At 49.2% G+C, this 18,497-nt stretch overlaps 1 protein-coding gene across 2 annotated transcripts in view; it reads left to right on the top strand.

Annotated features, from left to right (window-relative positions):
• Window positions 1-18,497, top strand: part of LOC121346484 (gamma-aminobutyric acid receptor subunit beta-4) — a 72,927-nt gene that overhangs the window by 31,436 nt on the left and 22,994 nt on the right. For both annotated transcript variants that reach the window (XM_041424345.1, XM_041424344.1), the window contains exon 4: window positions 17,668-17,888. In XM_041424345.1, coding sequence (XP_041280279.1) covers window positions 17,668-17,888 — 221 coding nt within the window. The remainder of the gene's footprint in view (window positions 1-17,667; window positions 17,889-18,497) is intronic.

Here is an 18,497-nt window from a genome sequence, read left to right as displayed (position 1 = left end):
TGGGTTGGAAGGGATTTAAAGCTCATCTCATTCCAAACCCACTACCCCAGGTTGTTCCAAGTCCCATCCAACCTGGTCTTGGGCACATCCAGGGGCTGCCACAGCTTCTCTGAGCAGCCTCTTCCAGTGCCTCACTGCTTCCCAGCCCCGTGCCCCTGCTGCCAGGCTGTGCCTTGTTGGAGTGACTGCTCTGGTGCTGGCACTGGATCTCTTGGAGGTTACAGCAGGAAGCATCGTGGCTGTTATTTCCCAACTTCTCGAAGCTTGCTTCAAAAACAAGCTGTCTGGTTTGGCAGATTTCCCTGCTCCAGAGATGTAAAGCATGTCTCCAGACAACCATGAGCTGCAAGGGTTTTCAACTGGCTTTTAACCCAAAATGAAGTGGACCAGGTTTTGTGTAAGAGTGTTCTTGACCAGGCCAGTTCATCCTACAACCTGCTATGTCATCATCAGTGGGGCATTACCCTCCTCACTACATCAAATTTTCCATCTTTTGGGTGTGCTTGAAATAGACCCTGTGGTGGAATGTGTCCTGAGCAGGCTTTGCAGTTCTGTTTTTACTGGAATATATGTACAATTGCAATACTGGACAAACCCAACTTTGCTGCAATGTGCCCTTGAAAAGGATTTTCCATTGCTGTAGATGCCTTGAGCTTTAAAAAACAAGATTTTAAAGAAGAAAGTTCTACTATTATGCAGTGCCTTTTAGTACCATCTACTCTCTTCAAATGTGTCAGTTTTCCTTACTCTTAATTGAAAATGTTCTGTTTTGTTGCCGTCTCTTTTCAATGGAGAAATGACATGCAGATACTTCTCAGTCTCTATGTCCTTGAGTATCCAAATGTTTTTTTAAAAGCAAAGGTTAAAGCATTTAAATCCTGCAGTCAGAGTTTTCTGGAGTTATTTGCTGTGAGATACAAGCACGACGTGACACTCCAGTGCTGCAAATGTTTCTCTGTAGCCTTGGGTATCCCCAGCCCTGTGACACTGTGGTATCTAAACTCTGTGTGTGTGTATACATCACATCTTGGAATTCAAGGCTGCTGAATATTTAGGACTGCCAAAATATGTGAAAACCAGGAGGTTGGTGCTGAGCTGCAGCTGGTGCCCTGCCATGGTGCTGCAGGGAATACAGTCTTGCTGGACTGCTGGAGGCTCCTGGGATGGAAGTGTTGCAGGTAGCAGAGGGGGCTGTGGGGCCTTGGTGGGGATATCAGGAAAAATGTCTTCACTAAATCAGTGGTTAAGAATTTGAACAGGCTCCCCTGGGAAGTGGTAAAGTCACCATCCCTGGCAGTGCTCAAAGCCCAAGCAGGCCTGGCAGTTTGTGGCATGGTTTAGTGGCCATGGGGGTGTTTGGATCTGATGACCTTGGAGGTGTTTTCCAGCCTTATTGATTCTCTGAGTCTTGATCTGCTCATGGTGAGGATGGTAGAGCTCTGACTTGGGGTGAGCTGTCCCTGCAGGCATGGGCAGGTGGGGTGGTGTGCTTTTCTTATACACAAGGGGCTTCTGTGTGAGCTAAACCAGGGTATTGCAGCAGGCAGCTGGGATGGAAGGTTCCTTCAGGGCTGGAAGGGCAGTGCCCTCCTCTGCTGGGGTGACACAGCTCTTGTCCCTTCAGCTCCTGCTGTGTGGGGCTGCAGTGCATGGGGTGGCTGGGAAATCAAGCAGTGCTCCTTCTGTACATGTGAAACTGCATTTCCTGGAGGGGAGAGTTACAGGGGAGGCAAAGATCCCTGTGCACACTGCCATCAGTCACACAGGCACCCTGGGGACCTGCTCACTTTGCTTCTCCAGCAGTGGGAAGTGGGAGACACACGATCACTTGGCTGGCTGAGGGAAAGCAGCAGCATAGTGATGCTTTTTCCTGCTGCTGGAGGGATGTTTGGAGCAATAAAAGATGGCTGTGGCAGGGTGGAGAGCAACCTGCAAACCAGTCTGGACTTGGCAGCTTTGAGATGCTCTTGTTTGCATGCAGAAGGCACAACTGCCTGCTCTGTGGCATGTCTGGAGACAAGGCAGGGATAGAAATCCACTGAGCTCCAGAAACACCTTTGCAAAGCTGATGTCAGGGACCCACCTCACTTGCCATCATTAGATTTGTGGTTATCCTTGCAGCAGTGATATCCTGTGAGTTCTGAGGCTTAGGCTGACTTTCACCAGCGCTGACACTGCCTAGAAAGTCAAGGATCAGATATGGACATCACACAATGCCCTTCTTTAACAGAATTCCCACTGGCTGTGCTGAAACATCCCTTGGACTGAGATGGAGTGTGAGGACAAGCAAAGCATCTGGCCTCAGGGGTACTCTGCAGGGTGGTGGTGGGGGGATTGGGGGCTCTAGTTTAAACAAGGAGTGGTCCTCTGTCTGCCTGAAAGATGGGGATGGTTATTCCAAGGGGCTTGAATAAAATAGTCAAGAATAAAGTGAACTCGTGAAGGAGCCTTAAGTGCTCCCCATTCACTGCTCCTGAAATCAGTTGCAAAGAGATTGTCCCGGCTTAAAAGCTAGAAAATAGGTCAGTGTGACTCATATGTCAATATTTACTGCATTTATGGCAACTTGTAGAAGGGAAAAATCTCGCCTGCCTTCCATAATAGTTCACAAGTTATCCCATTCCCATGACAGAGCTCTCCCCGTGCCCTTGCTCCTGGTTCTGCTGCGACTGCAGTGACAGCCCAGAGAATTCACTACTACTGCGAGTCCAGTTGCTAAGTAACAAGCCAAAGATCACCATGCAGTCTCTCCAAATGCCGTGGCCAGCTGGAAGCTGGATCTGCACAAAGCCCCAGGAATTCCTTTGGAGACAGAGGTCTCAAGGACTCGGTGCCTGTGGAGCAGGGAGCAGCAATCCTGTCACCAGGCAGCCTGAGGCTCTCCTCCTGTGAGGAACAGCTCCACTGCTTCCCCAAAAAGGGCTCCCCTCTGCTTGTGCTGATGGGCTGTGACTTTTTCAACATTAACGATGACCTTGGATGAATATTTTTGTTGGCCAAATGGCACAATTTGGCCATAAGTAGGAGGTGAACTGTGGGAACCTTACTGGAGCAAAATCTCAGTTGAGGAAAAACTGAACCGCTGGACAAGGGAATGATTCTTGCTTCTGAAGCTTCTTATTCTACTTTTCTTGTTTCTGCCTGGGAATCTTTCAGCATTCACCTGATATCTTAATGGGAGAGTTTGCAGAATCTCTTTGTCTGCACAATGGGAAATTCTGGGTTATGGCAAAGCTGTGGGGTGAACTGGCTGATTCCCAGCCCAGAGCTTGGGGTTTGCAGCATGAACAAAACCTGGTGGCAATGCTTGCCAAGAGTGATCCCCCAGCGTGGGTATTTATCAAATTCAGGGTGCTCCTGACCTAGGGAGTAATTGGCATCTGACTCTATTGATTCAGAATGCTGAACAGTTGATTTATTAAAACTGTATTATATCACATTAATACTATACATTAAAACTATACTAAAGAGATACTAAAAGGATACTATACGAAAGATAGTAAAGAAAAACCTGTGACTGTCTGAGATAGCCAGGACACAGCTTTGAGTGATTGCCTAATGAATCAAAACAATCTTTAGTAGAATTTAATTGACAAACCACTTCAGGTAAACGATCTTCTTAACACATTCCACATGTGCAAAAACAGACTCAGCAAGTAGAGATAAGAATTGTTTTCTCTTCTTCTCTCTATGCTTCTCCAGGAAAAATCCTGTGAGAGAGAATTTCTCTTTCTCCCTCTGTTCATAGAATGTGAATACCACAAGTCTTTCCAGGGTGCTGCTCTCCCTGAGGAGCAGGGAGTCCTCCAGGACACGTTTGAGCCTCGGGAGGGCTGAGCTGAGCCTGCTGCAGTGCTCAGAAGCAGGGTTCCCCTGTTCTGCTCACCAGGCAGTTTCCCAGACGGGGCCGTTTGGGTGCACTCAGACCTCGCTGAGCACTTGGGAGGTGCCTGCACCCCACGCCAGGAGAGGAGTCGTGCTGGGGAGGAGGAGAGGCTGTGGCTGGATGCTTTGCAGCGTGCCTTCAGCTGAACAGGGCTATGCATTGCAGTGCTCCATCTGTTCCTCTAGCAGCCGAGTTATCTTTAGCTCTGAACATGTCAGTGTTGTATGGTGCTGGTATGAACCACTTCAGCTTGCACCCCAGCATTCCTGTAGTAGTTAGAATTCCTACTGCAGAAAACTGCCTGGGATAATTTCCTCCCCCCGCCCTCCCCCTGCCTTGCTTAAATTTTTATTCATGTTTTCACATGGGCAAAACTCCCCCAGCCTATATATATATTTTATATATATACATGTATTAAAAAGCTGGCTCTGTTTGAGAGCAATGTTCCAAACTGCCACCTGTTTCAATAGCAATGTTGCAGCATTGGAGAGGATTACTGCAGAATGCTAAAGTAGCTCTCCCCCCAAGTGAAAGCTTCATCTGATTTGATTGAAAACCAAATTAGACCTTGAGAATCTGACCTTCTGACATGCTGTCATATATACATTTAAAGCACCCAGCAACAGAGAATGTATTTTGTGCAAGAGTGCCAGTACCTCAATATAGAACCTAAATCCAAATACGAGTGCTTGCGTGTCGTGCTGCTATTTGAATATGTAAATAAATGGGGCTATGAATAGCTCTATATGTTATGTACATGTTAAGTGAAGGTGGCAGATCCGACAGCTGAATGGCTCTGCTGTTTCTGAATGCTGGGAGAGGCTCCCTGCACGCTCCCCACATCTCTCATGTTTGCTCCTACCCCTCTCAGCCTCTCTGCTATCACATTTTTCAGGCCTCTGGAGAAGATCGTGTGTGGGGACAGGAGCTGTTAATATTCTGAGTCTGTGCTGAGTTGCTAGGCTACAGAGAAAAAGGAACATTCAAGGAAGAGGGATGGTGGAAGGAAGAGGGTCTGCTGAGCTGCTTGGAGATCCAGAGAGGTCCTCTAGTCAGACGAAGGGATCATTTTGGGGAAGGAGGGCATGCACACATGTGGGATGAGCTGTGGGTAGTCCCTGCTGCCCTGGCACAAACGGAATCTCAGGCCAGCCCCAGCCAGAAAAGAAATGGTAGAAGGAGGGAGTAAGAGGCAAGATGCACTGGCCCCTCCCACAGCACTGCTTGCCAGGTGTGCACAGCTGCTCTCCTGCTGCCTGCTCCAGGCTGTGCTGGGTCACCTGGCTGAGCATGCCATCTCACACATCCCTGCCTGCATTTCCCAGGGTGTGCTGACCTCCCAGCTGAGGCTCTGGTGAGGAGAGAAGCAAACCCAAACCATGCTCACTGCTTACAGGTTGGATCTCACCTCCTTTTCCCTCTGCAGCACCCTGCTACCCCAACGTCCCTGAATCTCCAGTGTGCCTACAGGGGAAGGCAGCCTGTGCCTTCTGTGTCCCTGACCACCTCCTTTGATGCTTTCCTAGGTCACTGATACACAGAGCATTGACCCTTTTATCCATCAAGAGTCTGTAGCTAGGATTGCAGGGAATGTGAGGTTTTACAATACAGAAGCTCCTGTCTGAGCCTCGTTATTGCTTGCCCCAAAAAGGGGTGTCAGGTATTCAGCTGTACCCACTGTGAGCCATCAGACCCTTCAGGTGCTGTCTGCTCCACTCCTCTGGAGGGATGGGTTTGCTCTACACTACTCTCTGTATCAGATCCCTCAGGGAAAAAAAAAAAATTAAACAGTCCTTTTGGGTATTTTTATTATCTGGATACTTTATTTACTGAGCTCACGTGGGCTCCCTGCCAGCTCTGCAAATAGAGCTCCTTGGCTCCAGGACTGTTGGTCCTGGTGCTGCAGCGAGCACTCACTCAGCGTGGACAGGGACTGCAGCTTGTTCTCCCCATCCAGTTGGCTGTGAAGTCAAAGTCTGCTCTGCTTGTGGACCTCCACAGCCTGCTGAAACCTCTTTTTCTTTCTTTTTTTTTTTTTTCCCTTCATGCATCCTGCAATAAGCTTGACTTGTTCAGCAGAATCAGGAGTGTTTCCTACAGCTGCAGTGTGAATGCTGTTCTCAGTGCTACCAGCACCCACCCATCAGGTCTGGGATCCCACAGTCAGCTTTGGGCTGGATGAAGTGGGAGAGGGCCAGAGGGGTCCATGTGTGGGCACTGCTGCTGGCCTCAGCCTGGGCTGGCTCCCTTGGAATAACCACGGGCACACTAACCCATGGATGGAGGAGGAGGTATCCATCACCCGTCCATCACGCTGGCTTCTTCCAGTAACCCTGGCAGTAGAAATTCTTCCCTGGAACAGATCCATTGATACCCCTGCCCTTTCCAGCTGTCCCAGCCCGACTGGGCAGTGCTCTGTCCACTCTACAGCAGGTAAAGCTGATTGCTGGCCTTTTCTCTAGAACCATTCCCTCTCACTGAGCTTGTCCCTGAGGGGTGGCAGATCCAGCTGTGCAGAATATTCACGTGCAGAAAGTCAGCCCAGATACAGAACCAGGTCTCTGGGAGCAGGAGGCTGAGGGTTTGCAGGGGAAATGGTTTGCATCCAGTTTGCTTGCTCCTGCTGAAAAGGATGCCATCCTCTGTGCTGAGACCATGCCTGACCTAACTGCACCCCCTGCCAGAAGTGCATTCTGCTCTTCACCATCTACTTCATCTTCATCTTCACTTCATCATGTTCTGCTCTTCATCATCTACTTCATCTTCATCTTCATCGTGTTCTGCTCTTCATGACCTACTTCATCCTTCCAACGTGATCAAACTTTGCTTTCTACAGGAAACAAACATCAATATAAGTTTTTGGTCAAGCCAATCTGTGCCAGCCTAGCTGAGGTGATGGTTTCACCTAGGAGGTGCTAGTTGTCTTAAATGATTTAAAGGATTTGTTTGCCTCTGGCTAACTCCTGGGAAATGACATCTTTCTGGCAGTTTTCAGAACCTGAAACAGGAGACTTTCCTTCCCTGAGTTAAAACAATGTCTTCAAAGCCCTGTGTGCCTTGATATTGTTGCAGAGTCTCGTGGTTTCAATGTTCAGAGTTGAATATACTGCATTTTATTTTGCCATGTAAAGTGATAATATTGCTTTATTTATAACATGAATTCCTACCTCTGCAGCCCCAAACTGCACTAGAGGTCTTGATGGCACAGGCAATTACAAGCTCTATTTTTTTTTCCTCAGGGAGGAAAAAATAATTTCTGTGTTTACACATTTAGCACTTGCCCAGAGATGTGGGGGAAAGGTTTAGGAAGCATCACTCATCTTCCAGCATCAACTTTCCCTTGACATAATCCAGTTTTCTTCCTCCATCCTTCTGAGAGCTTTAGAAACTGATATCTTCACTAGTCACTGTTCAAACGTCTCACTCAGATTTAATTTACTCTAATAGGCCAGTTGTTGCATGTTTAATTAAATACCAAGTAATTATTAAAAGCATTTTTGAGCTTTCATGGCTGTATATTAGATATGCCAATATGTGTGTACAGGAGGATGCTGGCAGCACAGGCTGTGAGGCAGGCAGGAGAGGAAAGGGGAGCTGGAGAGGGGAGCAGAGAGGTGGGATTCAGGCAGTAGCACTGTGGAAGGCAGTGGGCTAGAGGGCTGCATTAGTGCAGGTCAGCAGTAGAAGGTGAGGATGACCTTGGAAAGCACCAGGGGTTTCTGTGGTGGGTCAACATAATTTGTTTTAAATCATCAAGCACTTCACACCAAAAAGCATCTTGTAATAAAAGCAGTTCTTGGATTTCCTTTCCCAGCTCTGCAATGCCTGGTCAATTCTTCTCTGGGACTCCACAGAAACAGGGCATTAATGCTCGTGTGTCCCACACTGTGGGCATGGGTGGCCTTGTGCATGCCTGGGGAAGTTAAAAAAAGGGACTCAGTTAAGATTTTGCCTTAAGTAAATACGGTAAGGGAGAGAAGGGACTTGGGGAGGCTTGGAGCAGCAATTTGGAGACATCTGAAGCTCTAGCAAAACACAAGTGTGAGTTCCCTATCAGTTGCCAGCCCATCTAGGGTTAGAAGATTGTGTAACAGCCTCCCTTTCTGCCTCCAAAATGGCCAAATTCATGTAGTGCCTTTCCCAAAATTTATGTATGACCTTGCTTCTCTATCCTTAGGTGGGTGTCTGGCCAAAGTGTGTCCTTCTGTGTTGGTTTGCCATGGCAAGCTGCAGGAAACAAAAATGTGTTCCCATTAAGTGTCTGCTCTCTGGAAAAGGCAATTTCTCAGGCTGTGGTGGGTTTTGAGAGCAATCCAGCTGGTGGTGCAGAAACAGGACAGCTGGGGGCAGAGGGGGCTCTGGATTGGCCTGGCTGCTGGCCCTTGGGGGCAGAGGGAGGAGAGCAGCCCTCAGGAACGGAGTGCATCAGCTCACAGATTTCACAGCTCAGGGGCAGAAAGTGCCTGGCGCTGTTTCCAAAGCACTTGCCTGAGGATGATGTACTGCAGGTGGTGGTTTTGGGATTGCTGCCTGTAACTCTGAGCAAGGTTGCTGTTCTGCCTGTGCTCACAGAGCAGGTGATGCTCATCCCTGTGCCCATCAGCTCTGTCTCTTTCCTCTCGTTCTCTGCTCCCAGCAGGACTGGGGCAGCTCCGCTGGTGCCGCGTGGTGCTGCCTCCTGCTCAGACAGGGCTGAGGGGTGCAGGCTCAGGGCTCTGAAGGCTTTGTCACAGCAGATCCCTTTGGCCCAGGACCCAGCTATGTCCTCTAGCTGACACCTGCAGGGCCAGCACCGTTCCAGGTGCTGCAGGGACAGGGCCAGGCAGCAGAGAAATAGGGCAACAAAGCCACACTTTCCCCGCACACCCTGGGATGTTGAGGATATTGCAGACACCTGTCCCAGTTTCTGGTCATGCATTCAGCAATTAAACACATGCAAATTACTACAAAAGTAGATCAGATTAGTGAGGGGAAGATATCCATGCAAAGTACTTCTCAGGTCTTGAAGAAAATGAGTTCAAGAGCACACAGACCTGCAGCACAGAAGGGCATAGAGTATACCCTAGAAGCCAACCTCTCCTTGCACTGCTGGAAGAGTTCTCTCCCTGATTCCCAAGTCAGTGCTGACATCTGGCTATTCAAAAAGAAGGAAGGTGGGGGGAAAATTGTGTCTTTCCTGCCTGCTAGGCTGAAGTGTAGGGAGAAGGGCAGAATCTGAAATATTTGTCACTTTATGTACAACAACTGTCATGCAGAACTCCAGACTTGTAAGCTGGGCACTGGCACTTGCACCAAAACAGAAATTAAAAGCAGCATTTTGGCAGGATGCTCTCCCCATGAAAAGTACAGTAAGTACAAAAACTGCTGCCTCCTGCCTCAAGCAAAGGTGAGAGTTGAGTCTGAAGAGACTCTGTGCTGTCTCAGGGCTGGAAAGGCTGCTGGCAGGTATTTACTGATGGCAGGTTAACTGGTGCACCTTGAGGTCTGGGATGCCTTGATTTCTCTGCTTGGAGATGGACAATGCCCTCTTTGATGAGCTTGCTGAGGAAGGGCTGTGGCCACTGTGCTCAGTCCTTCCTGTACATTCCTCTATATTCCTGTATATTCCTGTATATGCCTGTATATTCCTGTACATTCCGGTACATTCCTGTACATTCCTGTACATTCCTGTACATTCTTGTACATTCCTGTATTTTCCTGTACATTGCTGTACATTCCTCTACATTCTTGTACATTGCTGTGCATTCCTGTCCATACATTCATATGTCTGTACATTCCTGTACATTCCTGTATATGTCTGTACCTTCCTGTATATTCTTGTACATTCCTGTACATTCGTCTATATTCCTGTACATTCCTGTACATTTCTGTACATTTCACACCGTTCCAATTCCTTGCAGCTGACTGCAGGCAGATCCTGTCTTCTCCCCTTCAAAACAATTCCTCTTGTTTCTCCTATCCCCTCCTTCAAATGAAACATACTTGAGGACTACTTTGTCCTTTAATTTCTTTCCCAAGAATGACGGGAACAGGAGCTGGTGTTTAATCATCAAAGAAGTTGAAGCCAGCAAACTGTTCATTAGTCTCTGGCAGTGGCAGCTTGGTTTTTACTAAGTCAGATGTTCCATTTTTCTCCCTCTTTCTGGAGCATCTTGGCTTTCCTAATGTTCTTTTGTGATCTTGGACAAGGAGACCATAAGTCATTTGCTTATATAGGGAAGGACTTTTATTTGGTTGCTTCTCCAAAAGGAGGTTCTTTATCAAAGTCAGGGGGGAAAAAAGTCAAGTGGTACAGCCAGAACTGGAGGTGAGTTTCAAAACCTCCTTTATCCCTCACGCCCAGAGCCCTGCAGCAGCAGAAGAGCAGTGCACTCTCTCCTCTGCAGAAAATTATTGTTCCCAGTACCTTACAAGTGCTTGGTGAAAGAGCCTCCAGTAGCAGCCTGGAACAGTCACCTTCACTTTCAAAGCCCCACTGAAAGGTATCCAACTCATTTGTCATCCACAAAAATGGACCAGGCACAAAGCAATATCTGTGTTGCCAGAATTGCTGTATTCTGAGCAAATATTTGACCTCTCCACACACATTATTCTTTCAATTTCTGGTCCTGGTGCCTGGGTCTAGTGGAGCCCCTAATGAGCCTGCACACTTCTGCCCCTGGACTAGTTCAGTGCTGAGGGTTCTCTAGGTCACAGCACGAAGGAAAATTATCTGACCCAGCCTGCCCACGAGGTGTGTCTCTCAGGAGCTGTGCTGGGGGTTTGGGGAGCAGCTGCTGGGAGTTCTGTTCAAACATGGAAGCAGTTGGAAGATGGAGCCTTGCAGCAGCAGGCTCAGCATCCTTGAGCTGTTCTTTCCTGTGAGTTCCTTTCCATAACAACTTGAATTTATTTTCCATATTAATGCTTAGACCTTCCAAAATATTCTTATGTTCCTGACTTCATGCTTTTGTAACATCTAATTGCACAGGCTCTGTGGAAAGTTATTTCCATTACCTTGCCTTCAGTCTATTCTTGTGCAACAGCCCATTGCTGAACGTCAGACTCTGCCAGAGCTCTGCTCTGTGCTTAACCCCTGCAACAGTTCTCCCTGCCTTGCTGTCTTCTGCCTCTATCAGAGCCTCTCAACTGGTTTTGAGAGGGTTTGTCGTTATTTGTGCTCTGATGAGTAACCCTGAAGTGTCTAAAAGGAGGTGGGACGCTGTGAGCCTGAGAGCACAAGGTTGTGGTTGTTTACCAGCTTAATACATGCACTACAGGGAGTTGGAAAAGAGAAAACCTGACTTCTACCTGTTTAAAGTGATGTGCATACAGTGAAGGACTCACAGCCACAAGACTGCAGATGCCAAAGGTTGAATATTTTGAGAAATAAGATAAGCTCTCATAAGAGAAACTGAGTGTCTTCAATTAAGAAGGTATCAGCTCTGACTGGAGGAGATCCTTAAGTCCAAATAGCTGCAGAATTAAGTACCACAACAAAGACCCTTTTAAACTTATATTCCTCCCTGCCATTCTCTTTCCTGTTACTGAAGACAGGCTATGACCGTATAAAGACTTTTGGTCTCACACTGCACCTCCAAAGCCAGCACAAATACATTTTTAAGAACTGCACTCAGTTCAGAGCATGTTTGTATCCTGCAAACTGACACAGGACTGCAGGAGAAGAGGGGCTCCTCACTTTTGTATCCCTCCTGTCACTGCAGTGACAGAAGGGGACACGATGCCCTGTGGTGCCTTAACTGCTCCCGCCCACCCCTTGCTGTTCCTTGGTCCATGGACAGGGAGGTTCAGGTTCCTGAGCTGACTCCTTGAAGGGCCTTGGTGGTTTGGGCACATCCCTGCACACCATTTAACAGCCATGGCTGGCCCACCACCAGCTGTTCTGTGTCCTCACTGAGTTATGGTGGCTTCAGATAATATCTGCTACCTCCATCTCCATCTTCCTGCTGCCTCCCCGGTGTCACTGCTTCAGCAGCACCCAGCCTGTGGCTCCTCTCCTGCAATAGTCCTCTTCACAAGTCCTCTCACTGCCTTGGTCCCCCCAAACTTTGCCTTCCTCTGCACAAGCGTGTTTGTTCCTGTGCTCAGACCTGGCATCTTAGCTTGGGACACTCCTCCAAGAGGCAGCTTTGCTGTCGTGTGACAGTGGGTTCATTTCTGCTCCCGGCCAGCACAGAGCCAGCACCAGAGGGAGGGGTCCAGGGCCAGGCCAGGTTTGCTACCCAAGGAACATTTCATACCCAAAAGGGGCTCTGTGAGGTGGAGGGGGAGAGGCAGCTCATAGGATAGATGTTAATAAAGGTGTTTGGAAAATGTGCCAGTGGAAATTCATTCTTGAACTCATAGCAATAGTGCCAGCTTATTTCCCTTCTTGCTGTGACTCAGCTGCTGTTCCCTCAGACTTCTCTGCCCTGTCCTCTGAGAGTCTGGGGAATCCCTGTGCATGCTTGGCTGAGTTTGTTGCCTCTGGGGTTCTGCAGGAAATACCTTCCTCCATTCATGCCCCTGCCGTGTCAACACTCCAGCCGCTCACAGAGTACACCATCTTTGGTTTTGGGGGCTCAGCTGAGCTTCAGGAGAGGCTGTAATTATCAACATCCTCTCATCTGGAGATGGATTTTAGCATTCCTGTCCTCAGCAGCTGGTAGGACACCCCATCATCCCAACATGTGGGGCTCCCAGGTAATCTCCTCATCCTTTTGCAGTATTTTTTGTGTCCCTCTAGGTGAGCTCTGCTCACAGTGGAGCACTTCTGCATCATGAATGTCTGCCAGGTCTCACCTCTGCCTTGTGTGCCTCACTGAGCAGGAAGGAGGAGAGAGAAAAAAGCTCTGGAAAGGCTTTGGAAGCCTTGGGAGCAGGGGCGTGGGGGGCTGGTGCTGGCAGCTGGACAGAGCTGCTCAGCAGAGCCAGGCAAGTGCAGGGATGCCTCAGGGACAGCCAGGCTCAGCAGCTCCCCAATTTTCCAGCAGCTCAGGGGCCATCAGGGCTGCAGGAGGAGAGCTGTGGTGCCCTGAGCTGCCCACACACAGCTGGAATGGGAGGGCAGCTCAGGGATGCTGCAGGGAGTTGAAGTTTTTTACAGAAAGAGTGATAAATTTCTGGAATGGCTGCCCAGGGAGGTGCTGAAGTCCCCATCCCTGGGTGTGTTTAACAAAGCCTGGATGTGGCACTGGGTGCCAAGGTTTAGCTGAGGTGCTGGGGCTGGGTTGGACTTGATGATCTTAAAGGTCTCTTCCAACCCAGTGATTCTGTGAAAGTCCTGGGAGTGGTGCTGGAGCTGGGAGCTGCTGGGTACCAGACCCTGGGGACAAACTGAGGGATCTGCTGGGCTGGCAGAGAGGGAGGAGAGGCTTCTTTGAAACACACAAGCCCTTTTAGCAAAGAGGCACCTGCTTTTTAGGTCAGTGAGCCTCAGCAGGGCTGAAGCAGCTTCCCCCCGGCCAAAGCTCTTCATTCTGGCATGCTCCAGTGGGATGCTGGGCAGGGCAGCCTGATGTGGCCAGCTCAGCTCTGGTGGCAAAGCCCAGCTGGGCAGAGTTTGCAGGTATCTTTGCAAAGCTTGCTTTCCCTTGGGATGGAAAAAGGGAGAACAAGAGAGGCTCGCAATTTCTGGTCATATCCACCCTTCTAAAGCTCCCTTTGTCCTGTCCCAGCCTTTGTTTTTTAAAAAAATTAATTCCAGGGTCATGCTGAACACTTTCCAAAGTGCAGTGCAACCTGCAGGGAGTTTCTGGTGAGGAGTGGTACCTCCCTACTTCCAGCCTCACCTCTCTCCCCCAGCAGGCACCAGATGAAGCAGGAGCTTGCACAGGGTGGCCTGGCACATGTGTGCCTGTTCCAGTGTGGATCCTACCTTCTATCCCAGTGCAGATTACCTTGGCAGGGTGAGTGGGGGCTCCCCACAAAGCTCTGCCATCCTTGTCCCAGCTGTGATGGCCATGGCCAGACTCTGGCCCTTCCTGAGCATTCTGTGGTCCTCCACAAAGACCAGTGGGATCCATCATTTGGAAGCATTTTTGTTGCTCCTGGAGCTGCCCTGATGCAGGGTGGAGAGGGTCTAGACTGCCAGTTTAGAGGCAAGGGAAAAGATTTTCCTGCACCTCTCTCCTTTAGAGACAAGGGGAAAGTGAGATTTTCCTGCACCTCTCATTTGCTCCTCCAGCAGCCCCATGGAGAACTCTGCTTACTGTGTGTGTGTGCAGAGGGAAAACCCCTCACTTACCCCTGGCAGGCAGCAGGAGATCCAGCTCTGCTCTCCCACCAAGGTGCCTCAGGGGTGAGGTGGAAGGAAGAGCTGGAGGGGTGTGTGAGCTCCAGGTGTGTTTAATTCAGAGTTCTTCACTGAATCTGGTAAATTGGCCAACTGCTGTCAGCTGGTGATTCTGGGAAACCCAGCTTTTGTCATATCCATGGCATCAGTGGGCTTGTGAGTGTCATGGATTAGTGGGAGGTTTGGGAAAGCCTCACATTAGCCCAGTGACAGATAAAACCCCACAATAAAGGCCTTGTCATCCAAGGCTTGGAGGAAAATCAGGCTCATTGCTTCTGATTCCTGAACCTGTGAACCCCTGCATGCCTTGGCTCCATCTGGCCATTCTGTTTCTGCAGAGCAATGTCACCCTTGGCCATTACTGCATGTGCTCTGGAAGGAAGGCTGTGATTAAGGTCCCAGCAGCTCTGGATCCTGGCCAGAATGTGATGTAAGGGTGGCACATGGGTACTCCATAACTGCCTGGCCAGGAAATGGGGGATGAGGGGGAAGGCAAGCTCACTGCTTCCTCTCCTGGGTTCTGCCCCTCACCTGCTGGAGGGGCCCTGCCAGTGCTGCCTCCAGCCCCAGCTGTGCCTGCCCTGTCCCTCTTCCCCATGGCTTGGTTCTGTCTGTGCCACGTCAGTGCCCCTTGTCCCTGCAGGGAGGGCTGCCCACTGTGGGGTGGACACCTGCCCTGAAATCCTGCCTGCTGCTCAGCAATGTGATGAGAGCAGCAGAACAAGAAGAGCAGAGGAATCAGCAGAGAGAGAGGCTGAGGGAAACCTGAGGCCCTGCAGGAACCATGGTTATGAAGTGCTCACCTCCATGATGCTGCCCAGAGAATTCTGCTGTGCCAAGGAGCCCAGGAAGGCTGGAGAACAGAGCTCAGCCCTGGGCTGGGCTGGCTGCTCTTCCCCAGGAAGGTTTCTGCACCTGAAGAACATCCTCTAGCTGATGGCTAGGGCGTAGGCTTTTCTGTCAGCACCCCTCTGAACTTATTCCATCAGTCCTGGGAACACGGAGGATGTGTTTTAGAAGGTACATTGTTCACTTTGTAAAGCAGTTTGCCCTTTTTGTCTTCTGGACATCAGTGCCACCTCTTGCCTGCTGCTGCTTGAAGGCTGGCAGGAGCCTGCAGTGACAGCAGGGTGGCCTGGTTAGGGGTGAGGTGTTGCAGGGCTCTGTCAAGGATTAGGGAAATGCAGGTCAGTGAAGGAGCTTGCCAAGATGTGTGGGTGGAGTTCTCAAAGGGGGGGATGGAAAGGATGCCTCTGTAGCCAAGTGTCCCACAGGCAGGGGATCAGTCTTTTACCAGCAGGAGTAAGGGGATTCAGGAATCTGGGTGCTCTGCTCCTCTGTGCTCTCACTGCAGTGCAGCCCCAAGCACCCTGGGAGGGATTCTGAGGACAACATCTTCCTTTGCAGGGTCCTGACCGAAATGAGAATATTTGTGCCTCTGAGAGATGGACTGTGAGGCTTCTGAGGCAGGAGTTTACAATCCTTTAAAAAGCAGAAAAAAACAGTTCCTTGGCCAGAAAGCTGTCACTGTGTCTTTGTTCTTTTCAAGACAGCACAGAAAGTGACAGGTATAGCTCTGTATCTGGTGTGCTCCGCAGTTTTACGCCGTGACCTTTCGGATGTGCATGTGGGTCTGGATTTCTGAATCATAGTTTGATACCCAAAAGCTGGAATTATCCATGATGTGGGATTATTTGAGCTTGTTTTCAGAGGTGTTAATCAAACCTGGCTCTGAATGAAGTCTGTGGGAGAAGACAGGCAGATGCCTCAGTGCTCAGCCCAGATGTTGGTGCGTGAGCAAGATCCTCACCAGCTCCTCGCACAGAGCTGGGATTTGCAGAGCAGAAAGGCTCATCCTGCAAATTCATGTGGTCAAGGGGATTCCTGTGGTACTGCAGGGACTGCTTGAGAAGAGACAATGTGTCTGTGATCCCACCTGTTCTAGATAATTTGCAAAAATGCTTTTTATTTAATAATTTGGGGAAAAATCTCTGACTTCTGTAAGGTCACTGTCAACAGGACTTGTGCCCACTCCCTAATCAATCAATAGATTTCAATGCCATCTGGTTTACCCCAAAAATCTTGTCTCCCAATCTATTTAAGACCTGTTGTGAGAATGTTTCCTGAGAATGTTTCCTGTCCTTGGTGTGTACAAGACTCCTTCCTGTACTGCTTGTTTACCTGAGGAGAAGAAGCTGTTCTATTGTGTGGCACCACACTGTGCCTCTGCACAGGCTGATCCGAGGCCTCTGGATGTGCCCTGGCTGTGCCCAGCAATGGGTTTGGTTTCTGCAGAGCTTCAGCCACCAACAGCTCCTGCTCCCTTCTATAAAATTCTTGTGTGGGCAACAGTTTTAAGTCTCAGCTTTTCTCTGTTGGACAGGAGGGGAGCAGGAGGTTTGTATGGCATTGTGGTGGCTGGGGATGGTTGGGAATCACAGAATTATTTAGGCTGGAAAAGACCTCTAAGATTGAGTTCTACCTGTGACTGAGCCCTGCTTTGTCAGCCAGACCATGACCTTGAGTGCCACATCCAGTTGTACCTTGGACACCTCCAGGGATAGGGACTGCATTCCATTCCAATGTTTAACACCCCTTTCCACGAAGAACTTCCTCCTGATGTGCAAATTTATGGGAAATTTTTCAGGGAACTGCCCCTTTACCAGTGAATCATGCTCCACTGATGACAGATTTTGTCCCCATATGTCCCTTCCTGAGAACCACCACAAACTCCCAGCTCAGCTGCCATACGGAGGCAAGTGCTCAGGGCTTGTCACGGCTGGCCTGGCCCAACCTTCCAACCTTGGCCTCGAGGTGAGGCTCTCCCTGTGCCCTTTGGAACAGCCTCAGCTTCTGCTGAAACAAAGCTGGCTATTACCAACTAATGAGCAGTGCCTGGACATGGGTGGATTTTATTTTTGTCACCTTTGTATGAGGGAAGTGGGGAACAGCCCTGGAAGTCTTTGCTGGATAGCCACTGTTGGCTAAAATTTATTCCTCATAAATTTGAGCACCCTTTGGTGCTCCCATAGCCTGAACTGCTGCTGGTGGTACAGAAAAGCTCTCAGCAGGCTGGGACAGCAGGAGTTGGATGCAGTTTTTCTTGATTGGAAACATAAATGGCAAGGACAGCAGAAACAGGGGACAAAACATGTAATGGCATTTTGTCCCCTGTAAAACTTGGGCTTGCTCCCATTTTCACAGAACAAATCACAGCACACACCCCTCCAAAAAAAGAGAAAGAGAAAAAAACCCCCAAACCAAAACAAAATTTAAAAAACCCACCAAAAACCAAAACTAAAACAAAAAACCCAAAACAAAACACAAAAAACCACCACCACCAACAAAGAACAACAAAAAACCTCCCCAAAAGAACCCTTACAAAAAAGTTTTGGAGGTGTGGACCCAAGCATTTGGGTGCCAAGGAATTGGGGGAGGTGTTGGCAGTGGCTGGTGAAGGGCTGGAGCTGCAGTGCCCCAGGCTGACGTGTGCCCGTTTCTCCGCCAGGATTACACCATCACCATGTACTTCCAGCAGAGCTGGCGGGACAAACGCCTGGCCTACAACGACCTTCCTCTCAACCTGACCCTGGACAACCGGGTGGCTGACCAGCTGTGGCTGCCTGACACCTACTTCCTGAACGACAAGAAGTCCTTTCTGCACGGCGTGACGGTGAAGAACCGCATGATCCGCCTCCATCCTGACGGGACCGTCCTCTACGGCCTCAGGTGAGTCCAAGGGTTTGCTTTAACGGCTCCTGTCAAAAACCACACCTCATTTGAACTTCTCCTGTCTCTAAAAATATTCTGGCAAGGCAAGGACCCAAAAGATCCTCAAGTGCTACGCGGTTTTGTGTGGCTGTTTCTTTCAGGCCTCTAACGTTTCCTGTGCTGCTATAGATGGATGTTGGAGAGGGGAATAGTCTGCTCTGGGCGTTTCAGGTCACTGTCATTCACGTTGCATAACACTTCCATTTGAAACACTCATTTTCAATTGCTTATAATTTTCTGCAAGTTTGGGCTATGGAGATGAGCTTTTGTTACTGTGGTATCCAAGACTAAATTTCTGTAGCCTTTTAGTCAAACCACTTCAGTCAATTTTGTGTTCAAGATAGGTTTGTGTAAGGTCAAGAAAAATATCTGCTTACTAGAACAATTCTGAAGATGGAGTCTTGAAAATTGATATCTGGTAGGAGAATGGTCCTCAGTGAGGAGATTTTTTGTGGTGTCTGGAACAAACTGACATAGGCAAGTCCAAGGCCTTTGAAATTGCTGTGCATGTGCAAAGTGCAGGGAGAAAAGGTTGGTCTTACTCTGTTGTCTGGGTATGTGAAGGGA

Source organism: Onychostruthus taczanowskii, unplaced genomic scaffold, assembly GCF_017590055.1.
Source record: "Onychostruthus taczanowskii isolate IOZ18803 unplaced genomic scaffold, ASM1759005v1 scaffold81, whole genome shotgun sequence".
Classification (NCBI taxonomy): Eukaryota; Metazoa; Chordata; class Aves; order Passeriformes; family Passeridae; genus Onychostruthus; species Onychostruthus taczanowskii.
Note: the sequence above shows the minus strand (reverse complement) of the source record. Positions and strands in the feature narration are given on the sequence as shown.